Raw genomic sequence first — 27,262 nt, 5'->3', positions numbered from 1 at the left:
GTCTGAAAATAAAACTCTACCTATAAAAATATAGAACTGCCTAAAGTAGAAAGAAGAAAATAATAAACCATGTAATAACATGAAATAATGAGGTAGAAAACAAAAATTCAGGGAGAGGACCAATAAAGCCAAAAGTTTCTTGGAAAAAAACAATAAAAGTGACAAAATTCTGGAAAAGGAAAAATAAAATCAGAATCTCTGAATATGAAGGCCTGGCATCAAGTATATTGTAGACTCAACTAGGAAGCTTTTATTTTGGTACCAGAGTTGAGAAACTATCACTTATCATTTTTCTTAGTAATTTTATATCATATAAAAATTATAAACTATCAAATTTCTACATAATTTATCCTTTAATAAATATTTATTGAGTTGATGGGGCTACCATGATAAATACATGTACTTCTTACTTTCATGGGGTTCAAGTCCAAAAGATAAAATATTAAGTAAAGAGACTTCATGCTCCCAAAGCAGGGGGCAGAGGTTCCATCTCTGATCAGGGAACTAAGATCCTACATGACATGCAGTGCTGTCAAAAAAAAAAATAACACCCAAAGAATTAACAAACTAATTTCATCACTGTTTAAAATAGGAAATTTAAAGCTATTGTCCAAAAACAGAAAGGCTTAAGAATACTACTGAGTGGCACAATAATAAAGGTAGCTATGACAAAGAAATCATATCGCCTGCAAATCCTAAAATATTTACTCTTTGACTGTTTAAGAAAAAGACTGTTGGCCCCAGAATTATGTATGTTAACAGAGTAAAGGAGAAATATATGTCACTATATCTCAATTTTTTAAAAAGGAGAAATACATTCCTCTCAAGAGAAGCAGAGACAAATGATAAAATTCAATACTCATTCATGATTTAAAGAAAATAACAGTAATAACACTTGGTAAAGTAGAGCAGAAAGGTAGTTCCTTAACCTGATAAAAGGTACAAAACCTATAACAAATATCATTTTAATAGTGAAATATTACATCCACTCCCATTCAAGTCAAAAACGAGACAAGAATGTCTGCTATCCTCCCAACTCTTAACTACAGTATCTGTATAGTCAGTAGATAACGAAAAAGAGGTATAAGTATTGCAAAAGTAAGAGTCAAAAGGCCTTTCTTTAAAAATTATACAGTTCTGTAGAATGTACACCACCAAGAATGAACCAGAATGTAAACCATAGGCTTTGGGTTGTTATAATATGCCAATGTAGGCCCATCAGTTGTAATGAACATTCTACTCTGGTGTGAGTGTTGACAGATACCTCAGTAGAAGTCTATAAACTAACATTAAGAGTAATGAAAGAGCAGAGAGAAAGATCATCAGATTCAAAATCTACATACTAAAGTCAACTCAACACCTGGATGACAGGGCCAAGTCATCAGGGTGGCAAACAGTGGTTTCTGCATCCTTAGAAGGTAATTATGCTGGAGATTTGGGGTGAAGTTGGAAATAAGAGTGGGGCTTCCCATAGCAGATACCATCACCACCAATGCAATTCTTTCTGTGGAGAAATAGAGGTGACTCCTGCAGCCACACCCACCAAACATCTCCCAGACCATCCATATTCTTGAGTTTGTTACACAGAATGGTAATTTATATGAAGTTTATGTCAGTGATAACGTTCACTAAGCAATCAACCCAATTCTTTGAAGAATACCCAATTTTTACTTTAAATATTTCCCTGATCATGCTCTCTCACATACCCATGAGAGTGCATGCCAGATAATTCTTAATATCAAGAATTAATATTTATTTGGTTTCCATTTTTGTCAGTTTCCCTTTAAAATGAAAACAGTATGAGTGAAGTCAGGGACTGTGTTTTGTTCTCCCCTATATGGCTCAGATGGTAAAGAATCTGTCTGCAATGCAGGAGATGCTGGTTCGATCCCTGGGTGGGGAAGATTCCCTAAAGAAAGGAATGGCATATAAATATCAAATGATATTTATATACACATCCAAATTTGAAGAGAAAATGTATTTCTTTAGGTTTCAAACACTGTAATAGATATAAAGCAAAAATAAAAACCTGTTGCAAAGTTCAAAAAAAAAAAAAAAGAAAGGAATGGCAACCCACTCCAGTAATGTTGCCTAGAGAATTCCATGGACAGAGAAGCCTGGTGGGCTACAGTCCATGGGGTCACAAAGAGTCAGACACAACTGGGACACGACTAATACATAACCCTAGCACCTATAATGGTGCCTGGAACATAATAGATTCTCAGTAAATAAAATTCAATGAAAAGGTGACCCCTTTGCTGAAGAATATAGGAATATATAAGAATAGATAACAATATGTAAGAATGTTTTAATAGAAGATTTTAAAGGGTATATAGTAAAGTTACATACCAAAGTACACATTCCTACTTTTACTTCTTCCTACAGCTCTAAGTGTTGTTCTAACACTTAGTCCTCTCTACATTAGAGTCTTTCTCTACAGTAAGGTAATTTATATAACATATTATTTATCATCACCTGCAAGCTCATGGTAACAATGGAGTTATTACAAGATGTCTAAATTGACTGGCATGCTTTAAACGCACAGATATTCTAGGTAACATATTTGTCATTATTTATGACCTTGCTTAAGAAAGCAACTCAAGTTAATTCAATTAAAGTAATGCTCTGGCTTGGTGTCCTCCAACTGCATGATTCTTAAACTCCCATTCCTCTCTTTCTAAAATTTGTAACATAAAACTTCTGATTAAAACTCTGATTTGATCAGGGGGAAAAAAGACATTCCCACACATTAATACAAACAAGGATTCCAGAAGACTCACGCATTTCTATGAACAGCTGCCTCTTCTCTGCCATGGTCTTCCGCTTGTTCCCACTTTCCTCAATCATCCTAGAGACAAAGAAGGATACAATAAACAAATGTGTAAACAAATGTGTAATTTGACAATCCCACCAAGTGCTTATCAGTCTGTTGTGGAGAGGTACAGGAAACCAAGCCATCTACGCACACATTAAAAGGATACCAATAAAAGTAAAGTGGAAGCCCGAGGCAGAAAAAGACAAACTGTTGTCCCCTTATTTGACAGCTTCTAAATATTATAAAGTCAATACTTAAATGAGCTCATTTAAATGAGCACTTGCTTCCTGTGCTGACAATATGGGGCCATGTCTTATTTTTAACTTTATTTTCTCTACAGAGTCCTGGATTAGTCAAGACAATTCCCCCATATTCCTACTGTTTTACATAGATAAACATGTTATTAAAAATAATTTAGATAATAATTATAATGAAAGGCTATAATAATAAAAACATTAAGATAATTCGCTTATACATAAAAGATATAAATAAAATCTTTTATTTTTATATTAAAAAGTACTGAAAGAGGAATTCATGCACAAATTCAAAGAACTCCTAAACATAAGTTTTTAATCACATGACTTACACTATGCCAGTCACCTTGTTTAAAAATAAAACTCTTTCCATGCATTATCTCATTTAATTCTCCCAACAATTCTGAGTGTTGGCATTATTATTATCCCATTTTATAGATTAGAAAACAGATGTCTAGAAAAGAACACTAACTTGCCCAAAGACACAGAATGCACAAGCAATAGAGCAAAACTGCAACCCTTTCATTAAACTTCTTTCACAACTTTTGTTTCTAAATACATTTCAAATCTCTATGCTTAAAAGGCTAGAACACAATAGCCCACTGCATGGACCTTACTGATGTAAAATTTGTGACAATTTCAGCTAAACTCTGCCTTACTCTATGAAGTAAAAAATATCTACAAATAGCATATGCTAAATAATTCCCTAAGCAGATTAAACTACTATAGATCATGGAGTTATTTACATAACATTCTCAAATGTGTTAGAATCATAAATGATGACTACACAAATTACATATCCATTAAAGCAAAGTGCTGACTGAAAGTTTAGTTATAGCCTAAAGAAAATTTAAAATGTAAATATATTCCTTAACATTCTGCAATTAATATTTTGATCATTAAAACTATCCCTTTCCTAAATCACTGTAATGTTACCAAATAGTAAGTGATGGTTACCTAACAATTTGCCCCCAAGAGTTGAAACAGTTTTAAACAGAAGCAAAGTAAGCCGAAGAAAAAGCAACCAGAAACAGCAAAAAAAAAATCTAATGAATCTAAGTCCTAGAGAAAAAGCAAGAGTTGGGACCAGTAACCTGTAATTATAAAGAAAAAGGGTATTCAAAAACCTCCTCCCTCCTATCCAAAAACTTGGTCTCTCACTGTGTATTACAAAGTTTAAATGCTAAACACAAATTAAAATAGAGAATCATAATATCCTTTATAAAATATATAACTTATTAAATTTCTTCTACTTTGTTCTTTAAATCAATTTTTCTCAAAGTAGAATCTAAGAATTCCTGGAGATCCCTAAATTCTTCAGGACAATTTTCTAAATTTTATCTTTATTTCCAGATTAATATTGAAAAAATTAATAAAAACATGTTGTACTGCCAATGCCACTTCAGAGCCCACATCTACATGTATGAATACGGTAGCACTGGAAGCAAGAGGTCATGTAAAGCAGGGATAATTAAACTAGAGAAACTATACTACCCTGAACCAGATCTGACCTGTCACCTGTTTTTGCAAATAAAGGTTTATCGGAACACAGCCACACCTATTCATTTATCTATTGTCTATGGATGCTCTCCGGAGAAGGCAATGGCATCCCACTCCAGTACTCTTGCCTGGAAAATCCCATGGACAGAGGAGCCTGGTAGGCTGCAGTTCATGGGGTCGCTAAGAGTCGGACACGACTGAGCAAATTCACTTTCACTTTTCACTTTCAGGCATTGGAGAAGGAAATAGCAACCCACTCCAGTGTTCTTGCCTGGAGAATCCCAGGGATGGGGGAGCCTGGTGGGCTGCCGTCTGTGGGGTCACACAGAGTCGGACACGACTGAAGTGACTTAGCATGGATGCTCTCAAACTACAAAGGCTGAGTTGAGTGTTTTCCACAAAAAGCATCTGGCATGCAAAGTCTAAAATCTTTACTATCTGGTCATTTAAGAAAAAATATGCCAACCCAACCTAAAGCAACAGTAATTAATATTGCAATAGTACAAATGACTGGCTCAGTTCGGTTAGCGTGTTCCCATGTCAAAATGACAACAATCATCCCACATTCCACAAGGGTTTGAGTTTCACTTCCATTATCAGAAGTTTATCCTTGGCAATTGCCTTATTAATTACTCTAAGATTCATTCTTTATTGCTGTACACATTTAAAATTTTAATCAGTCAGTCAGTTTGTTCGCTTGGTCATGTCCGACTCTTTGCGACCCCATGAATTGCAGCATGCCAGGCCTCACTGTCCATCACCAACTCCCGGAGTTCACCCAAACTCTTGTCCATCGAGTCGGTGATGCCATCCAGCCATCTCATCCTCTGTCGTCCCCTTCTCCTCCTGCCCCCAATCCCTCCCAGCATCAGAGTCTTTTCCAATGAGTCAACTCTTTGCATGAGGTGGCCGAAGTATTGGAGTTTTCAGTTTTAGCATCAGTCCTTCCAAAGAATGCCAAATTGCCCTCCAAAATGCTGTGTCAGTATACTTTTACTAATAATCTTCCCCCAGGAAGTTTTAGAAATTACTAAGGTAGTCAGCACAAACTGACCTTGTGCATTTGTGCTCAGTCATGTCCGACTCTTTGCAATCCAATGAACTGTAGCCTGCCAGGCTCCTCTGTCCGTGGAATTTCCCAGGCAACAATACTGGAGCAGGTTGCCATTTCCTTCTCCAGAGGATCTTCCCGACCCAGCAATCACACCCGTATCTCCAGCATTGGCAGGTGATTTTTTTTTTTTTAACCACTGAGCCACCTGGGAAGCCCTTACTCTCCCATCAAATTATACACCTGCACGGAATGTGAGCTGAAGTTATTTGAGGTTGGTGAAAGTAAATATCACCAGGTGGACTGGGAAAGAATACAACAGAATCCAAAATACCACCAAACAGCTGGTAAGTTTATCCTTTTTTCCCTCTTGAACCCCTGGCTTGAACTCAACAAGCATGAACCCCTGAACCTAGCACAGAGGAATCTGGGAAAAATCCTCTAGCTACAGCTTAAAGAGAAGAAAGAAGTCTAAAGCCCATCCAGAGAGAATGGGAGAGACTTCCCAGCACTTTTTTCCTCTCTCTTCTTTTTCTTCATTTTCTCCCAGTCCAGCCAAGCAGTGGCAGTATCAATAAAAGCAGCTACCCTGGGAAACTACAGGAGTCAAAAATTTGAAGAAAGATGTATCATCTAATCAGATGGTCTAATCAAAACCCCAGCATAATTATTTGTAAATATAGACAGTTCTAAATTTTATATGGAGAGCCTAAAGCTACAGACCAGATAAGAAATTTTGGAAAGGAAGAATAACGTTGGAGGCACGTACTATTCAATTTTAAGAATTACTAAAAAACTACAGTAATCAAGACAGCATGATATTGACAAAGGGACAAGTACACAGATCAATGAAATAGAACAGAGTCTGGATACAGAGGCACACAAATATGGCCACTTGATTTTTTTTTTAAGATACAAAAGAAATTCAATGAAGAAAGGACAGTCTTGGTGTCAGAAAAACTGGCTATGCTTATGTCAAAAAGATGACCTATACCTCACACCATAAATAAAAAATTCAAAATGGAAGACAGACAAATGTAAAAGTGTAAAAGAAGAAACCATGAGAGAAAATCTTCATGGTCTGATCAGATCAGATCAGATCAGTCGCTCAGTCGTGTCCGACTCTTTGCGACCCCATGAATCACAGCACGCCAGGCCTCCCTGTCCATCACCAACTCCCGGAGTTCACTCAGACTCACGTCCATCAAGTCGGTGATGCCATCTAGCCATCTCACCCTCTGTCGTCCCCTTCTCCTCCTGCCCCCAATCCCTCCCAGCATCAGAGTCTTTTCCAATGAGTCAACTCTTCACATGAGGTGGCCAAAGTACTGGAGTTTCAGCTTTAGCATCAGTCCTTCCAAAGAAATCCCAGGGCTCATCTCCTTCAGAATGGACTGGTTGGATCTCCTTGCAGTCCAAGGGACTCTCAAGAGTCTTCTCCAACACCACAGTTCAAAAGCATCAATTCTTCGGCGCTCAGCCTTCTTCACAGTCCAACTCTCACATCCATACATGACCACAGGAAAAACCATAGCCTTGACTAGACGAACCTTTGTTGGCAAAGTAATGCCTCTGCTTTTGAATATGCTACCTAGGTTGGTCATAACTTTCCTTCCAAGGAGTAAGCGTCTTTTCATTTCATGGCTGCAGTCACCATCTGCAGGAATTTTGAAGCCCAGAAAAATAAAGTCTGACACTGTTTCTCCACTGTTTCCCCATCTATTTCCCATGAAGTGGTGGGACCAGATGCCATGATCTTCATTTTCTGAATGTTGAGCTTTAAGCCAACTTTTTCACTCTCCACTTTCACTTTCATCAAGAGGCTTTTGAGTTCCTCTTCACTTTTTGCCATAAGGGTGGTGTCATGTGCATATCTGAGGTTATTGAGATTTCTCCCGGCAATCTTGATTCCAGTTTGTGTTTCTTCCAGTCCAGCGTTTCTCATGATGTACTCTGCATATAAGTTAAATAAACAGGGTGACAATATACAGCCTTGGCGAACTCCTTTTCCTATTTGGAACCAGTCTGTTGTTCCATGTCCAGTTCTAACTGTTGCTTCCTGACCTGCATACAAGTTTGATACATCACTCTAAAAGCACAAAGCACAAAAGAAAATAATAATAATAAACTGGACATCACCAAATTAAATACTTCTGTTCTATGAAAGAAACCAATAAGAAAACAAAAGCTACACCCTGGGAGAAAAATATCTACAAATCACAGGTCTGACACAAGACCTATATCCAGAAGAATGTATTTTTAGAAAAACTCTCAAAACCAGCCAACATGGAAGAAAAGCTTGTTATTCAATAGAAGCCCCAATACTGACCTTATTTGTTAACTTAGCAGGTGCAATGGAACCTGCTGATATTCTGCCGTTATTCCATTACCCATACTACTACTCTGATGCATAACTTATCAGCTTCCGGTTGCCAGCATTTGCATTTCTTTATTTGAGGCTTTTTCTGGCCATTGAAGGCTTTGACACCTGCAGCGCAGTCCAGAAGTACCAGGGGATTAACATCCCTGGACAGCAGTCCTCCCACTGGTGGAAGTTAATATATAAATTATCCAGCTTCTTTACCTATCAGAGGGAATAACTCTGAGGCCATGTGTTCCACTGACTTCCTGAGCTCCCCTTTGGAATTAACTTTGCTCACCCATGGCAACTGATATGAAATACTTTATTAACTACTTTCTCTTCTCTGTCTCACTTCTCCACTCTTTCACCAGTATTTTCTAGGATCTAAAAAATAATTTAAAAAAAAAAATTGCACTTGAGTCCTTACAGAGCATTTTGTTCTAGGGTAATCCAAAATAAGACAGATTTGATCCTGTAAAACAGACCTCTGAGATGAAGTCTGTAAGTGGATCACTCGCCAAGCAGATGACAAGGATCCCAGTGCTAGCAGTAAGTGGCTTGTGGAGAACCCCTGGTGTGCTGCTGCATGGATAGTACTAAGACTCTTGATGAGGTGAAACTAGTAAGGGATACACTTAGAAGATGACTGGCTTATGCAATAGCTTTCGCATTTGAGAGAGACAGGAGCACCAGGAATTTTAAAGACAATTAAATGGTTGAGCTTTTCTTAAGAAGGACTGATGCACAGAAGACAGAAAATATCAAGACTTAAATCAGTCAAGTACCAACTCAGAACAAGCTATGACAGCCAGATGATCTCCATGGCAGCATTTTCTTTTTTTTTTTTTTTAATTTTATTTTATTTTTAAACTTTACATAATTGTATTAGTTTTGCCATATATCAAAATGAATCCACCACAGGTATACATGTGCTCCCCATCCTGAACCCTCCTCCCTCCCTCCCCATTCCATCCCTCTGGGTCGTCCCAGTGCACCAGCCCCAAGCATCCAGTATCGTGCATCGAACCTGGACTGGCAACTCGTTTCATACATGATATTTTACATGTTTCAATGCCATTCTCCCAAATCTTCCCACCCTCTCCCACAGAGTCCATAAGACTGTTCTATACATCAGTGTCTCTTTTGCTGTCTCGTACACAGGGTTATTGTTACCATCTTTCTAAATTCCATATATATGTGTTAGTATACTGTATTGGTGTTTTTCTTTCTGGCTTACTTCACTCTGTATAATAGGCTCCAGTTTCATCCACCTCATTAGAACTGATTCAAATGTATTCTTTTTTTTTTTTTTTTTTTTAAATTTTATTTTATTTTTAAACTTTACATAACTGTATTCTTTTTAATGGCTGAGTAATACCCCATTGTGTATATGTACCACAGCTTTCTTATCCATTCATCTGCTGATGGACATCTAGGTTGCTTCCATGTCCTGGCTATTATAAACAGTGCTGCGATGAACATCGGGGTACACGTGTCTCTTTCCCTTCTGGTTTCCTCAGTGTGTATGCCCAGCAGTGGGATTGCTGGATCATAAGGCAGTTCTATTTCCAGTTTTGTAAGGAATCTCCACACTGTTCTCCATAGTGGCTGTATTAGTTTGCATTCCCACCAACAGTGTAAGAGGGTTCCCTTTTCTCCACACCCTCTCCAGCATTTATTACTTGTAGACTTTTGGATCGCAGCCATTCTGACTGGTGTGAAATGGTACCTCATAGTTGAGGTTTTGATTTGCATTTCTCTGATAATGAGTGATGTTGAGCATCTTTTCATGTGTTTGTTAGCCATCTGTATGTCTTCTTTGGAGAAATGTCTATTTAGTTCTTTGGCCCATTTTTTGATTGGGTCATTTATTTTTCTGGAGTTGAGCTGTAGGAGTTGCTTGTATATTCTCGAGATTATAGTTGTTTGTCAGTTGCTTCATTTGCTATTATCTTCTCCCATTCTGAAGGCTGTCTTTTCACCTTGCTAATAGTTTCCTTTGATGTGCAGAAGCTTTTAAGGTTAATTAGGTCCCATTTGTTTATTTTTGCTTTTATTTCCAATATTCTGGGAGGTGGGTCATAGAGGATCCTGCTGTGATGTATGTCAGAGAGTGTTTTGCCTATGTTCTCCTCTAGGAGTTTTACAGTTTCTGGTCTTATGTTTAGATCTTTAATCCATTTTGAGTTTATTTTTGTGTATGGTGTTAGAAAGTGTTCTAGTTTCATTCTTTTACAAGTGGTTGACCAGATTTCCCAGCACCACTTGTTAAAGAGATTGTCTTGAATCCATTGTATATTCTTGCCTCCTTTGTCAAAGATAAGGTGTCCATATGTGCGTGGATTTATCTCTGGGCTTTCTATTTTGCTCCATTGATCTATATTTCTGTCTTTGTGCCAGTACCATACTGTCTTGATAACTGGCTTTGTAGTAGAGCCTGAAGTCAGGTAGGTTGATTCCTCCAGTTCCATTCTTCTTTCTCAAGATCGCTTTGGCTATTCGAGGTTTTTTGTATTTCCATACAAATTGTGAAATTATTTGTTCTAGCTCTGTGAAGAATGCTGTTGGTAGCTTGATAGGGATTGCATTGAATCTATAGATTGCTTTGGGTAGTATACTCATTTTCACTATATTGATTCTTCCAATCCATGAACATGGTATATTTCTCCATCTGTTAGTGTCCTCTTTGATTTCTTTCACCAGTGTTTTATAGTTTTCTATATATAGGTCTTTAGTTTCTTTAGGTAGATATATTCCTAAGTATTTTATTCTTTCCGTTGCAATGGTGAATGGAATTGTTTCCTTAATTTCTCTTTCTGTTTTCTCATTATTAGTGTATAGGAATGCAAGGGATTTCTGGGTGTTGATTTTATATCCTGCAACTTTACTATAGTCATTGATTAGTTCTAGTAATTTTCTGGTGGAGTCTGTAGGGTTTTCTATGTAGAGGATCATGTCATCTGCAAACAGTGAGAGCTTTACTTCTTCTTTTCCAATTTGGATTCCTTTTATTTCTTTTTCTGCTCTGATTGCTGTGGCCAAAACTTCCAAAACTATGTTGAATAGTAATGGTGAAAGTGGGCACCCTTGTCTTGTTCCTGACTTTAGAGGAAATGCTTTCAATTTTTCACCATTGAGGATAATGTTTGCTGTGGGTTTGTCATATATAGCTTTGATTATGTTGAGGTATGTTCCTTCTATTTCTGCTTTCTGGAGAGTTTTGATCATAAATGGATGTTGAATTTTGTCAAAGGCTTTCTCTGCATCTACTGAGATAATCATATGGTTTTTATTTTTCAATTTGTTAATGTGGTGTATTACATTGATTGATTTGCGGATATTGAAGAATCCTTGCATCCCTGGGATAAAGCCCACTTGGTCATGGTGTATGATCTTTTTAATGTATTGTTGGATTCTGATTGCTAGAATTTTGTTAAGGATTTTTGCATCTATGTTCATCAGTGATATTGGCCTGTAGTTTTCTTTTTTTGTGGGATCTTTGTCAGGTTTTGGTATTAGGGTGATGGTGGCCTCATAGAATGAGTTTGGAAGTTTACCATCCTCTGCAATTTTCTGGAAGAGTTTGAGTAGGATAGGTGTTAGCTCTTCTCTGAATTTTTGGTAGAATTCAGCTGTGAAGCCGTCTGGACCTGGGCTTTTGTTTGCTGGAAGATTTTTGATTACAGTTTCAATTTCCATGCTTGTGATGGGTCTGTTAAGATTTTCTATTTCTTCCTGGTCCAGTTTTGGAAAGTTGTACTTTTCTAAGAATTTGTCCATTTCTTCCACGTTGTCCATTTTATTGGCATATAATTGTTGATAGTACTCTCTTATGATCCTTTGTATCTCTGTGTTGTCTGCTGTGATCTCTCCATTTTCATTTCTAATTTTATTGATTTGATTTTTCTCCCTTTGTTTCTTGATGAGTCTGGCTAATGGTTTGTCAATTTTATTTATCCTTTCAAAAAAACAGCTTTTGGTTTTGTTGATTTTTGCTATGATCTCTTTTATTTCTTTTGCATTTATTTCTGCTCTAAGTTTTAAGATTTCTTTCCTTCTACTAACCCTAGGGTTCTTCATTTCTTCCTTTTCTAGTTGCTTTAGGTGTAGAGTTAGGTTATTTATTTGACTTTTTTCTTGTTTCTTGAGGTGTGCCTGTATTGCTATGAACTTTCCCCTTAGGACTGCTTTTACCGTGTCCCACAGGTTTTGGGTTGTTGTGTTTTCATTTTCATTCGTTTCTATGCAAATTTTGATTTCTTTTTTGATTTCTTCTGTGATTTGTTGGTTATTCAGCAGCGTGTTGTTCAGCCTCCATATGTTGGAATTTTTAATAGTTTTTCTCTTGTAATTGAGATCTAATCTTACTGCATTGTGGTCAGAAAAGATGCTTGGAATGATTTCTATTTTTTTGAATTTACCAAGGCTAGCTTTATGGCCCAGGATGTGATCTATCCTGGAGAAGGTTCCATGTGCGCTTGAGAAAAAGGTGAAATTCATTGTTTTGGGATGAAATGTCCTATAGATATCAATTAGGTCTAACTGGTCTATTGTATCGTTTAAAGTTTGTGTTTCCTTGTTAATTTTCTGTTTAGTTGATCTATCCATAGGTGTGAGTGGGGTATTAAAGTCTCCCACTATTATTGTGTTATTGTTAATTTCTCCTTTCATACTTGTTAGCATTTGTCTTACGTACTGCGGTGCTCCCGTGTTGGGTGCATATATATTTATAATTGTTATATCTTCTTCTTGGATTGATCCTTTGATCATTATGTAGTGACCATCTTTGTCTCTTTTCACAGCCTTTGTTTTAAAGTCTATTTTATCTGATATGAGTATTGCTACTCCTGCTTTCTTTTGGTCCCTATTTGCATGGAAAATCTTTTTCCAGCCCTTCACTTTCAGTCTGTATGTGTCCCCTGTTTTGAGGTGGGTCTCTTGTAGACAACATATCTAGGGGTCTTGTTTTTGTATCCATTCAGCCAGTCTTTGTCTTTTGGTTGGGGCATTCAACCCATTTACGTTTAAGGTAATTACTGATAAGTATGATCCCGTTGCATGGCAGCATTTTCTAAGAAACCCTCAGCTCCTACAACTTGAGAGCAGACTGTGCTAAAAATCAGGCTCAAATTCAAATTATGAAGGTAGGCAACTTAAAGAAGATTGAATTCACAGTCCAGCCAAGATTCTCCTGAACACTCTGGGGAAGAAGTGGCTCTCCTGCTCTTGCTCCAGGGGCTGTTTCCTCAGCCTAAAGCCCACGCAAAGGCCTCATCCCTGATGCATGCCTCAAAAGATGCTGACCCACCTCAAAATCTGTCCCTACCTTCCTCCCTGTTTCCAGGCTAATAACCAGGGTCCAGCCTCATTCACATCAACAGAATTAGACAGGGCTGGCCCTGCTTTGGATAGAAAAGTGAGGATTTATCCAAACAGCTGCTGGACCTGACGATATGCACCAACAAGAACTGGAAGAACATACCTGGAATTGACAAGTGTTCAACCTGAGCCAAGTGTAAGATAAGACAAAGTCTGCTGACATGGCAACACTTGGCCCATGACCCAGGATTTAATGTTCTATAAAGGACACCTGGCACCAGTCCTAACATGCTGTAGACTAGCTCATATAAGTTGGCGTGGGGGTTTTGATGGCTCAAAGTAAATGAGCCAAAGATGTGGGAATTGCATGGCAGGGTATTAAGGAAAGAGTTTATAGAGTGTCTCATTTTCCTATCTCCTGACCTTTATTGAATCCTTCTATACTGACTGATAGGATCTGCTTTTCTTTACTTCTCTTTGTTTTTGTTTTAATAGAGAAACCAGGCTTTCTCTGACCTCTAAAGTCTATTTCCTACTCTGCATGACGGGCCTGAAATACTATAAAATACTATAAATTTACCCCTTCCTAGAAACAGGAGAAGGCAATGGCAACCCACTCCAGTATTCTTACCTGGAAAATCCCATGGACAGAGGAGCCTGGTACGCTGCAGTCCATGGGGTCGCTAAGAGTCAGACACGACTGAGCGACTTCACTTTCACTTCTCACTTTCATGCATTGGAGAAGGAAATGGCAACCCACTCCAGTGTTCTTGCCTGGAGAATCCCAGGGACGGCGGAGCCTGGCAGGTTGCCGTCTATGGGCTCGCACAGAGTCGGACACGACTGAAGCGACTTAGCAGCAGCAGCAGCAGAAACAGTCTTAATGACTGATGTAGTTGGTATATACATACTGTACCTACCTTGCCCCTTGTGCATGTGAAAGTCACTCAGTCGTGTCCAACTCTTTGTGACCCCATGGACTGTAGCCCCCCAGGCTCCTCTGTTCATGGGGATTCTCCAGGCAAGAATATTGGTGTGGGTCCATGCCCTCCTCCAGGGGATCTTCCCAACCCAGGGATCAAACCCAGGTCTCCCACACTGCAGGTGGATTCTTTACCAACTGAGCCACCAAGGAAGCCCCTTAGGGGGTATAACCCTGAGGACATGTGTTATATGAGCTCCTAGAGCTCGCTGGTGGGAATAAGCTTCAGTTACCCACAGTAGGAACTTGTTTGATAACAAAGCCTTTATTTGCTAATTTCCCTTCCCAATTCATTTCCTGGTCCCCTACAAGTATCTGCAAGCATAACATGCAAAACAAAATCTCATACTTGCACTCAAATCCTTGTCTAAGAGTCAGCTTTTTGTGGAACTCAAACTAAAATATTAAAGATTTTCCATTTCAATCAATCTTATAGTTCAGATTTCATAAAATCCAAATGTATGGGGTACACAAAAATTAAGATGACTATAAATGACTCCCCTCAGCCTTGAGGTGATTCCATTCCAGAGCTCCATGGATACTGATATCTCTATCTCTGTAATTACAATTTTAATAGTCCACGCCTGACAAAGATCTAATCCTTCTACCAAGCCTGATCATATGTCCTTGTCCTCCTGATACAACTTTAAAGATCAGCACTTTGTTGCTGTGGTTCAGTCTCTAAGTCATGTCCCACTCTTTTGCAATCCCATGGACTACAGCCAGTCATGCTCCTCTGTCCATGGAATTTCCCAGGCAAGAATACTGGAGTGGGTTGCCATTTCCTTCTCCAGAGGATTTTCCTAACCCAGGGATTGAACCCATGTCTTCTGCATTAGCAGACAGATTCTTTACTGCTGAGCCACCAGGGAACCCCAATCCGACTACCAAACCCGATTATGTGTCCTTCTCTTCCTGATACGACTTTAAAGATAAACACTTGCGTGAATATAAACACATCTCTCTTCTTCCTTCCACTCGGACTCCTGGCACTTTGCCTTTTCTGAGCCTCATAATCTAGAAGTAACCAACACCTCCTTATCATCCACTTCACATACTAACCTTGATTTCACACACTGCCATTTCCTTCCTCATAATCATGCTCATAGCCACCCTTTTTTCCCATTTCAACTGCCAAAATTTTTGTCCACATAAATGCACAAATAAAATTCGATGACGCCATGATCTCAGGACTCTGCAACCCCTTTTTCCTGTAGTTCATCCTGTGAATATGCAGAGAAATCCACTAGATACATTTATGCACACATGCCTGCTCTTCGGCGGATCCTAATCACTCAACTTAGGAACTTCATTCCACCCAATTAAAAAAATCAGAACACAAAGGGAAATACGCCAGAGAAAAATAAATACAATCTCACTCATATGTGTAATCTATAAGGAGTCACACTTGTCATAGAAGCAGAGTAGATTGGTAGTTCCAAGGGACTGGGGAGTTGGGAAAGTGGGGAGATACAAAGGATTCAAACTTTCACTTAAAAGATGAGTTGGGGGTCAAATGCACAGGTTGGTGACTACAGTTGATAATGCTCTATTGCATGTTTGAAATTTGCTAAGAGTTTATATCTCAAACCACCACCATACACACACAAGAAAGGAGGAGCTAATTAACTTCACTGGTAATCATTGCACAATGTATACATTTATCAAATTATGTTGTACACTTTAAATATACAATTTTATTTGTCAATTATACCTCAATAAAGCTGGGAAAAAACCTGAACAATATATTTGAGCACCTTTCCACATCAATGAATACTCTTCAAACCATAATTTTGAATGAGAGAATGGAATTTATCACAATCATTCATCCGCACCTTGACTGTTGACAATATTTCCAACTATCTACTATTATGAACAGTGTGATAATAAACATCTTTGAAGCAAAATGTAAAACAAAAGAAGAACATAGCACAGCTTTAGTCTACATAATGAGAGAAGACTAGAGCCTAGCTGTGAGGATATAAGCAAAGTTTCTTCAATCTGAAAGGAGTTGAAGTTGTTAAATTCCTAGAAAAGGTTATTTAATGACCTAAGCCCAAGGCCAAACTGAATGAATGAGTTTTTAGATATAACATCAAACAAAAGCACTATCCATGAAAGGAAAAATTGTATCTTATTAAAATTAATTGTTCTGCAAAAGATACTGTTAACAGAATGAAAAGAGCCAGAGTGAAAGATTTTCAAAACATATACCTGATGGAGAACTTGTATTCAAATTATGAAAAGAACTCTTAAAATTCAACAGTAAGAAAACAACCCAACTTAAAAATAATCAAAAGATGTGAACAGATATCTTATCAAAGAAGTTATACAGATGGTAAGCATATGAAAAGATGTTCAGCATCATCTGTCATTAGGAAATTACAAAGTAAAACAACGAGATACCACTAAACACTACTGTGTGTGTGTGTGCGCGTGTGCGTGTGTTAGTAGCTCAGTCATGTCTGACTCTTTGTGACCCCATGAACTGTAGCTCACCAGGCTCTTCTGTCCATGGAATTCTCCAGGGAATCTTCCCAACCTAGGACTCGAACCCGGGTCTCCCACATGGCAGGCTGACTCTTTACCATCTGAGCCACCAGGGAAGCCCTAGACACCTATACAGATGGCTAAAATCCAAAAAACTGACAAGAATGTAAAGCAACAGGAACTCACATCCACTGCTGCTCGGAATGCACAGGGGGCCTGGCTGGAAGACAATTTACAGTCACTTACAAAACTAATCACAGTCTTACCACCCAATTCAGCGACTGCACTAGGTATTTAACCAATACCTACTATAAATACTGAGTGGAAAATGTATATTCACACAAAACCTGTACCCAAATGTTCATACCAGTTTTATTCACAACTGCCGAACACTGAAAGGAACGAAGATGCCTGCCCTTCAATGGGGAATAAATAGATAAACCAACTACTACCTTCATAAATGGGATATTTTTCAGCAATAATAAATAAACTATCAAGTCAAGAAAAGACATGAAGCTTAAATATATATTGCAAAGTGAAAAAAGCCAGTATGAAAAGGCTACATATTATATGGTTCCAATTATAAGATCTTCTAGAAAAAAAAAAAAACTATACAAATGATAAAATGATCAGTGGTTACCAAAGATTTGGGACAAAGGAAAGAGGAATGAATAGGTAAAACACAGCAAAATTTTTAGGATGATAAAACTTCTGTATGATACTGTAATGGTATACATGTAATGGAAAATGACGCTATACATTGGTGAAAACCAAAAGAAATTTACAACACAGAGTGAAACTTAATGTATGTAAAAAAATTTTTTTAATTGTTTAGGAGGTCAGAGGATTCCTGGATGAAATGCAGAATATGACAAAACAGTCTAACTGTATTACAAAGAAATGAACCAATCTCACTGAACAGGAAGAAAAGTATAGTGACCTAAGTAACTCTGGAAGTGAATGGAGTCTGTAAAACTAAAAGCAAAATAAAATACACGTAAGTACTGTCCTCTAGGTTCCCACAGGTTGCATGCATGCTTATGTGTTCACTCGCTTCAGTTGTGTTCAACTCTTTGCGACCCTATGGACCTAGCCTGCAAGGCTCTTCTGTCCATGGGGATTCTCCAAGCAAGAATACTGGAGTGGGTTGCCATGCTCTCCTCCGGAGGACCTTCCCAACCCAGGGATCGAACCTACGTCTCTTATGTCTCTTGCATTGGCAGGCAGGTTCTTTACCACTAGCGCCACCTGGGAAGCCCACTCCCAGGGTTATGAGCTAACAATTCTAATACTGTGATGCATGTATGCATAATTGAACAATTAAGTAAACAGATGGCAGATGGTGACGTGTGAGGTTACAGATAAGCAAGATGAGAAGCCAGAATGATCCAGGTGGTAATGTAATGAACCACAATTGGAGACATCACTGTGAGTTCATGGTGAACTCAGCCCACCCAGGCTCCTCTGTCCCTGGGATTCTCCAGGCAAGAACACTGGAGATATATAGATATACAGTAACAAATAAAAGTGTTTGTAGGTATGTTTATGTATATGCATTAGTACACACATATATATCTCCTTTCCTGATGGCTCATCAGGTAAAGAACCTGCCTGTAATGCAGGAGACACAGAAGATTCGGGTTCAATTCCTGAGTTGGGAAGATCCCCTGAAGGAGGGCATGGCAACCCACTCCAGTATTCTTGCCTGGAGAATGCCCATGGACAAAGGAGCCTGGTGGGCTACAGTCCATAGGGTTGCAAAGAGTCGGATGCTACTGAGCACTGAGCACATACATGTCCTCGCTCTGGCAACTGAGAGGACCTAGAAACAGTACCACAAAGCAAGGAGCACCTTTAGGGTCCAAATTTTTGTTTATAATACCGTTCTCCAGTAAAAGGAACCAGCGCTCCTCAGAGAAATGCCTGAGGCAGGAAATATACAAGATGAGCATGGATTGTCTTGTATTGATAGTAGAGGAAGAAGTTCTGGGAGGAAAAAACCATATGATAGGAGTATATCAAAGGGACACAGAGGGCAACTGTAGCAGCTCCCAATGGCCAACGATGGAAAAATTCAGCAACAAAATTTAATTAAGTATTAATAGTATCTTTAAGTTGATACTAACACAAATGAGTGGATAAATTAATAAATGAAAAATCAACAATATTCTGTGCAGAAAAGTTCCAAATAACCTACACAGAGACTCTGCCCTGAAGAAGGTGGAACATAACTCTCCCTTCCTTAAATGTGAATTGCACACAGTGACTTCCTTCCAAAGAGGTGATGGGGAAGAGGGAAATAACTTGACAATGGAGACCCCTGAGAAACACTACCTCAGCCAAGTGATTAAGTTCAAGGTCAACAGTGATAAACCATGTGAACAATACATATGCTTGACATGATGTGATGAAAACGGCATTTTATCTCTATGGTCTTCCTACCCAAAACCTATAAACCCCTTCTAATCATGAGGAAAACATCAGGCAAATCTCAGTTGAGGGGAAATCTACAAAATACCTGACCAGTACTCCTCAAAACTGTCTTGTTTCATCAAAAACTTGACCAGCAAAGTCTGAGAAACTGACAACCCTAGAGAAATCTAAACAGACATGACAACTAAAAGTAATGTGGCATCCTAGATGGGATTCTGGAACTGAAAAAGGCCTTTAAGTAAACACTGAGGAAATCTGAATGAAGTATGGATTTTAGTTAATAATAAATAACATATCATCATTGGTTCATTAACTGCAACAAATGAACCACACTAGTGTAAGATGCTAGTAACAGAGGAAACAGGGTGTAGGATGCATTGCTGCTGCTGCTGCTGCTGCTAAGTCGCTTCAGTCGTGTCCGACTCTGTGCGACCCCATAGACGGCAGCCCACTAGGCTCCTCTGTCCCTGGGATTCTCCAGGCAAGAACAACTGGAGTGGGTTGCCATTTCCTTCTCCAATGCATGAAAGTGAAAAGGGAAAGTGAAGTCACTCAGTCATGCCCGACTCTTAGCGACCCCATGGACTGCAGCCTTCCAGGCTCCTCCATCCATGGGATTTTCCAGGCAAGAGTACTGGAGTGGGTTGACATTGCCTTCAGAACTCTCTATTATTGTTCAATTTTTCAGTAAATCTAAAACTGTTCTAAAAAAATAAAGTTTAGGGACTTCCCTGGCAGTCCATTGGTTAGGACTCCGTGCTTCCGCTGCCAAGGGCATAGCTTTAATCCCTGATGGGGGAACTAAGAGCCCACAAGCCAAGAAGTGTGGCCAAAAAAAAAAAAAGTTTTACTTTTAAAGACAGTACAATTATATTATTTCTTTTCCTTTATTCTCTTGTCTGATTTAAAAAGCAACTGCTTTTTAATGCAATATAGGTAAAACAGTATCTATAAAATTGTATTGTTGGGCCTATAACACATAGATTTCATTAATAAGACATAACAATCCAAAATGTCTACGTATCTAACCACAGTGCCTCAAAATACACTAAGCAAAAACTGAAAGAACTGAAAAGGAAAAACAGACTTATCCACACTTTTACTTGGGAGATTTCAGCACTCCTCTATGATGGATACAAGTAGAAAGCCAAGATGAATACGGCAGGACTAAACTTCACTATCAGTCAACTAGACCTAATTGACATTTGTGAAACAATCCATCCAATAAAGACAAAATCAAATTCTTTACAAGTGCACATAAAACATGCATCAGAAATTCAGAAAAACTAAATTCCTCTGGAGGTGGAAGTAGAATAACATGACTGCTGAGGAGTACCGACTTTATTAGCTTTGATTTGGGTACAGTGTATTTTCTTTATGCTTTACATGTTCTGTTTCAAAATAAAATTTTAAGTCATTAGGGTATATTTTCCTTCCCTTAGTGCTTTGGAAGGTTAACAAGGCAGGTCTCCATATGTTATGAAAATGAACTCTACCAAAAACCGTAACCTCCGAACTTGTATTCAAACCAACAGGAGTACTCACAAACTCCATAATTTGGTATAATATTTATTACTTCAAATCCTCAGCAATTTCTTCTATGAGTATTTAAACATTATTTGCTAACAAAGGATGGATTTTCAGCTTGTCACCAAATTAGAATTGTTCATTTGTCTATGTATTATTTCAGTCAGTTTTACTAAAACAGGAAGAAGAAAAGTTCATGGATTTTTTTTTTTACTCTTTTTTATAGTTCAGCTCAGTCACTCAGACATGTCCAACTCTTTGTGATCCCATGAACCACAGCACGCCAGGCCTCCCTGTCCATCACCAACTCCCAGAGTTCACCCAAACTCACGTCCATCGAGTCGGTGGTGCCATCCAACCATCTCATCCTCTGTCGTCCCCTTCTCCTTCTGCCCTCAATCTTTCCCAGCACCAGGCCAGGGTCTTTTCAAATGAGTCAGCTCTTCGCATCAGGTGGCCAAAGTATTGGAGTTTCAGCTTCTGCATCAGTCCTTTCAATGAACACCCAGGACTGATCTCCTTTAGGATAGACTGGTTGGATCTCCTTGCAGTCCAAGGGACTTTCAAGAGTCTTCGCCAACACCACAGTTCAAAAGCATCAATTCTTCTGCACTCAGCTTTTTTTATAGCCCAAATCTCACATCCATACATGACTACTGGAAAAACCATAGCCTTGACTAGACAGACCTGTCTCTGCTTTTTAATATGCTATCTAGGCTGATCACAACTTTCCTTCCAAGGAGTATGCGTCTTTTAATTTCATGGCTGCAATCACCATCTGCAGTGATTTTGGAGCCCAAAAAAATAAAGTCAACCACTGTTTCCACTGTTTCCCCATCTATTTCCCATGAAGTGATGGGACCAGATGCCATGATCTTGGTTTTCTGAATGTGGAGCTTTAAGCCAACTTTTTCACTCTCCTCTTTCACCCTCATCAAGAGGCTCTTTAAAGAATAAGGGTGGTGTCATCTGCATATCTGAGGTTATTGATATTTCTCCCGGCAATCCTGATTCCAGCTTGTGCTTCATCCAGCCCAGCGTTTCTCATGACGTACTCTGCATATAAGTTAAATAAGCAGGGTGACAATATACAGCCTTGACGTACTGCTTTCTCAATTTGGAACCAGTCTGTTGTTCCATGTCCAGTTCTAACTGTTGCTTCCTGACCTGAGTACAGGTTTCTTAAGAGGCAGGTCAGGTGATCTGGTATTCCCATCTCTTGAAGAATTTTCCACAGTTCATTGTGATCCACACAGTCAAAAGCTTTGGCATAGTCAATCAAGCAGTAGTAGATGTTTTTCTGGAACTCTTTTGCTTTTTCCATGATCCAGCGGATGATGGCAATTTGATCTCTGGTTCCTCTGCCTTGTCTAAAACCAGCTTAAATATCTGAAGGTTCACAGTTCACGTATTGCTGAAACCTAACTTGGAGAATCTTGAGCATTACTTTACTAGCGTGTGAGATGAGTGCAATTGTGCGGTAGTTTGAGCATTCTTTGGCATTGCCTTTCTTTGGGACTGGAATGAAAACTGACCTTTTCCAGTCCTGTGGCCACTGCTGAGTTTTCCAAGTTTGCTGACATATTGAGTGCAGCACTTTCACAGCATTATCTTTTAGGATTTGTAATAGCTCAACTGGAATTCCATCACCTCCACTAGCTTTGTTCGTAGTGATGCTTCCTAAGGCCCACTTGACTTCACATTCCAGGATGTCTGGCTCTAGGTGAGTGATCACACCATCGTGATTATCTGGGTCGTGAAGATCTTTTTTGTACAGTTCTTCTGTATATTCTTGCCACCTCTTCTTAATATCTTCTGCTTCTGTTAGGTCCATATCATTACCTTGGACATGGGGTAACTCCTCTCGGCCGCCGCCCCGACCTTGGACGTGGGGTAGCTCCTCTCACTCTTTTTTATAAATAGTAATTAATTAATTTTGGCCACACTGGGTCTTGATTGCTGCACACGGGCTTTCTCTAGTCGCAGCAAGCAGGGGCTACTCTCTAGTTGCAATGCATGGGCTTCTCCTTGCGGTGGCTTCTCTTGCTGCGGAGCACAGGCTCTAGGCACACAGGCTTCAGAGGTTCGGTTCCTGGGCTCTAGAGCACTGGCTTACTAGTTGCAGTACAGCTGCTCTGTGGCATGTAGGATCTTCCCAGACCAGGGATTGAACCCACAACTCTTGCAATAGCAGGTAGATTCTTAACCACTGGACCACCAGGGAAGTCCTGTCGTTTAATGTAAGAAACTCCAAAAGAAACTTATAAAAATATATCAACTTAATAAAATTTTAAGATATTAATTAGCATATGACTATAGTCGTGCCTCATAAAAGCTTAGTAAGTTTGTCTTCATATTTCGAATGCTTTTTTAAAAAATATCTCAACTGACCAGATTAGCCTCATACTACCATTAAGCAAATACCTTAAAGCACAAATATACTCAATGGTACATATAAACCTATATACCAAAGAGTATTTTTAATAATTTTAAGGGTTTTTGCATTTTTTTTTACACCAATTCCTCTTCCATCTGCTTCGATCATTTGTTTTGTACTTTACATCTGACTGAAAACAAGCTCATAATATAAATAGAAGTACCAGCTCTGCTTGCTTCCTGCTGTTCATGTGTCCTTGCCTTGGTACTTCAATCTTCAGTTGAATCTGAAACTTCAATCTGCAGATTCTTTGCAGGAATCTTTTTAAGCCCTTTGTCTATTCAATCAGCAAGGTTCATATCATGCAAATGAGATAATACTGTACACTCTGAAAAACTCCTAAACCAGACAGAGGTTAACTGTAACACATCCAAACAGGATTTTAGCAAACAAATATGGAGGTTCACACTGTCGGCCCCCCCAGGTGGTAGTGTCCCCACGATCCTCCCCGTGGCTACTTCACTTTCTGCACCTGATGTATATTATCAGATATACAGATGGAGTTAGGTGTCAACCTATAGTTTAAATATCAGTAAAATTGATTGCCCATTTTTTCTCTTGTTATACCCTGCCTAGAGGATCAGTTTGCATACTACCTACTTTGGGAACATTACTCTTAAAAAACTAAGAGTGAAAAGATGAGACTGTGGTAGGCCTGAGAATTAAATAAGGAACGTGAATGGTAGAATCAGATGAGGAAATTTACAGCCTAAGTGGTTAGTTAGCTTGGCTTAACGCTGCAAAGCTAGTAATTTTCTAGTTCTCTTCCCACTATGTTACATTGCCCCCTCCAGGGCAAACATGAGGACTCCAGGACTGAGGAAAAAACACATGTCCCCAAACCCTGGGGCTGGGCAGGCCTTAGGTCCCAGGGAAACAGGGTCTGGAGGCCAGCGCAACAAAACGTCTGGGCCAGGGAAGCAATGTGTTACACTAAGTCCGCAGGCAGAAGTTAATAAACTCCAGAGTAAAGACTAAAGGAAAGAAAGCAGGCTCCAGAAAGGTTTCCAGAAAGTCTCTATACTGCACCTAAGTGTTAAATATCTTTCACTTCCATGGATTGTTTTAACTTCCAGTTCTCAGTTACTTCAAAGCATCTAGGTATGGAAACTTCGTGTGCAAGTTCACTGTCTCCCAGCAAAACTCCAGTCAGTTTTTCCCTGGATGCTCCTTCAACTAAGAAGTCAGAGATGGCTGAGCTTGTCACTAATAAGTTCTTAACCGGAACTAATCAAATTTCCCTAAAAGAAAATTAACTTCCTTGCTTATTTCAGGAAAACTCTCAACTGTTCTTCCCCAAATACTTTTCTTTTTCAGATTTTATATATTTAAAAAACCAAAAAGCCAGGGAAAGTAAACATTTGTAAAGCCCTAGAGATTCAGTTTTTTTATTTGTTTTGGTTTGGGGTTTTTTGTTTGTTTGATTTTACAAATCTGAAAAGGTTCTCTAAGTTTCAATAAAAAATATTCAATGACTGCACTCCATTACTACACACAGCTCTGAATAGCAAATATAATTTCTCAGGGCTACGGTAACTGTTTGTTTGTTTGTTTTTGGCGCTGCCGAGTGGCTTGTGGGATCTTAGTTAGCTTTGTGTATGTGCTCAGTCACTCAGTCCTGTCTGACTCTTTGTGATCGCAGAGGCTGAAGCCCACCAGGCTCTTCTGTTCATAAAATTTTCCAGGCAAGAATACTAGAATGGGTTGCCATTTCTTCCTTCAGGGAAACTTCCAAACCAGGGCTTGAATCTGTGTCTCCTGAGGCTCCTGCATTGCAGGCAGATTCCCTACCACTTGAACCAACCTGAACAAACCCTGGTACCCTCCAGTGGAAGTATGGGGTCCTAACCAGGAATTCCCTACAGTAACTGTTAAAATAAATAATGCAAAGCATTTAGCACGATGCCTGGCACAAAATAAAAGCCTAATAAATGTTAGCTGCTATTACTATCATTATGATTGTTATTGATGTTATGTAACTACCCTTTTGAATGATGCCTTTAGGCTAGAATTCTATTGATAAGACCCCTTTGTCTTAACTGAGAGTTCTGATTTATTTAAAAGTATAAAAATATAGAGTTGGAAGGAGAATACATACTTTGTCATAATCATTTGCAATATTTTAAATGTGGAATAGAGAAAAGGTTTTAACAAAACTGAAAGGAGGTAAAGAGGTAGAAATGCAGTGTGCACAAGCCATCAGAAAATAGAATATAAGAAAACAGGGACAAGGGAGTTCCCCAGTGGTCCAGTGGTTAGAATTCAGGGCTTTTACTGCCCTGGCCCAGGGTTCAATCACTGGTTGGGGAACTAAGATCCTGAAAGCCGAGTGACATAGCCAGAAAAAAAAAGAAAATTCGAGAAAAGTAAGGCACAAAAAATAGAAACACACACCTTTAGTCTGCTAAATACAAACCTCACAGTTTTTCCTAAAATCTGCCACAGGCTGCTTAGTTCATAAATAGGAAATTTTAGTTCTAAGCAAAGATACTAAACTACTTACCTAGTAAGGAAATACTGAAAGCATATGACCAATAAAGGGTACATTCTTGAAATGTCATACAAAGCTTTAGTTTTCACATTCATCAGTTCAGTTCAATCACTCAGTTGTGTCCGACTCATTGCAACCCCATGGACTGCAGCACGCCAGGCCTCCCTGTCCATCACCAACACCCGGAGCCTACTCAAACTCAAGTCCATCAAGTTGGTGATGCAACCATCTCATCCTCTGTCGTCCCCTTCTCCTCCTGCCCTCGATCTTTCCCAGCATCAGGGTCTTTTCAAATGAATCAGTTCTTCGCATCAGGTGGCCAAAGTATTGGAGTTTCGCTTCAGCATCAGTCCTTGCAATGAATATTCAGGACTGATTTCCTTTAGGATGGACTGGTTGGATCTCCTTGCAATCCAAAGGACTCTCAAGAGTCTTCTCCAACACCACACTTCAAAAGCATCAATTCTTCAGCGCTCAGCTTTTTTTATAGTCCAACTCTCACATTCATACACGACTATTGGAAAAACCATAGCTTTGACTAGATGGACCTTTGTTGGCAAAGTAATGTCTCTTTGCTAACTAGGTCGATCATAGCTTTTCTTCCAAGGAGTAAGCGTCTTTTAACTTCATGGCTGCAGTCACCATCAGCAGTGATTTTGGAGCCCCTAAAAAATAAAGTCTGTCACTGTTTCCATTGCTTCCCCATCTATTTCCATGAAGTGATGGGACCAGATGCCATGATCTTAGTTTTTTGAATGTTGAGTTTTAAGCCAACTTTTTCACTCTCCTCTTTCACCCGCATCAAGAGGCTCTTCAGTTCTCCTTTGCTTTCTGCCATAAGGGTGGTGTCATCTGCATGGCTGAGGTTACTGCTATTTCTCCCGGCAATCCTGATTCCAGCCTGTGCTTCATCCAGCCCAGCATTTCGCACGATGAACTCTACATTTAAGTTAAATAAGCAGGGTGACAATATACAGCTTTGACATACTACTTTCCTGATTTGGAACCAATCTGTTGTTCCATGTCTAGTACTAACTGTTGCTTCTTGACCTGCGTACAGATTTCTCAGGAGGCAGGGAAGGTGGTCCGGTATTCCCATCTCTTTAAGAATTTTTCACAGTTTGCTGTGATCCACACAGTCAAATTCATATTCATACTTCAAAAAAAAGTATCCTTGTTAGTTATTTCTATAGCTATAGTTTAAAACCCTAAAAAGGGTTTGTTTGTTGTTTTTTTTTAGAAAGATATATAAGAATTACTTTTTCAAGTGACTTTGGAATTAAGTGAAAAAAGGAAGACGAGTTAAATGTGTTCCAACCTAAGTCAAATTATTTGTATTTCTTTTTTATCACAAATGCAGTATGCAGCCTTCACACCAAAATCCTGGATGTTAACGTCATTTCTAAGTTCTCATATTTTTAATTACATTTAAGATGTTGGTAGCAATAATTAATTACCAGCTACAAAAACCACAAGCAAAGCAACAGAGAATCAGAATGTGAGGGCTGAGAAATAACCTAACCCAGGTCTCATATTTTGCACATCCAAATAAATAAAATGTCTAGTCTCAGGCCATACTTGTACTTCACAATAAAGAAACA

General features: G+C 39.0%; 1 protein-coding gene across 16 annotated transcripts in view; it reads right to left on the bottom strand.

Annotated features, from left to right (window-relative positions):
- The window catches only part of DTNB (dystrobrevin beta), a 244,784-nt gene that overhangs the window by 208,425 nt on the left and 9,097 nt on the right, over nucleotides 1–27,262 (bottom strand). For all 16 annotated transcript variants that reach the window (XM_025261414.3, XM_044926157.2, XM_044926166.2 and 13 more), the window contains one exon: nucleotides 2,781–2,848. In XM_025261414.3, the coding sequence (XP_025117199.2) occupies nucleotides 2,781–2,847 (67 nt within the window). In that variant the 5' untranslated portion in view covers nucleotide 2,848. Of the gene's footprint in view, nucleotides 1–2,780; nucleotides 2,849–27,262 lie in introns of those variants that run through there.

Source organism: Bubalus bubalis, chromosome 12 (genome assembly GCF_019923935.1).
Source record: "Bubalus bubalis isolate 160015118507 breed Murrah chromosome 12, NDDB_SH_1, whole genome shotgun sequence".
In the NCBI taxonomy this organism is placed as follows: Eukaryota; Metazoa; Chordata; class Mammalia; order Artiodactyla; family Bovidae; genus Bubalus; species Bubalus bubalis.
Note: the sequence above shows the minus strand (reverse complement) of the source record. Positions and strands in the feature narration are given on the sequence as shown.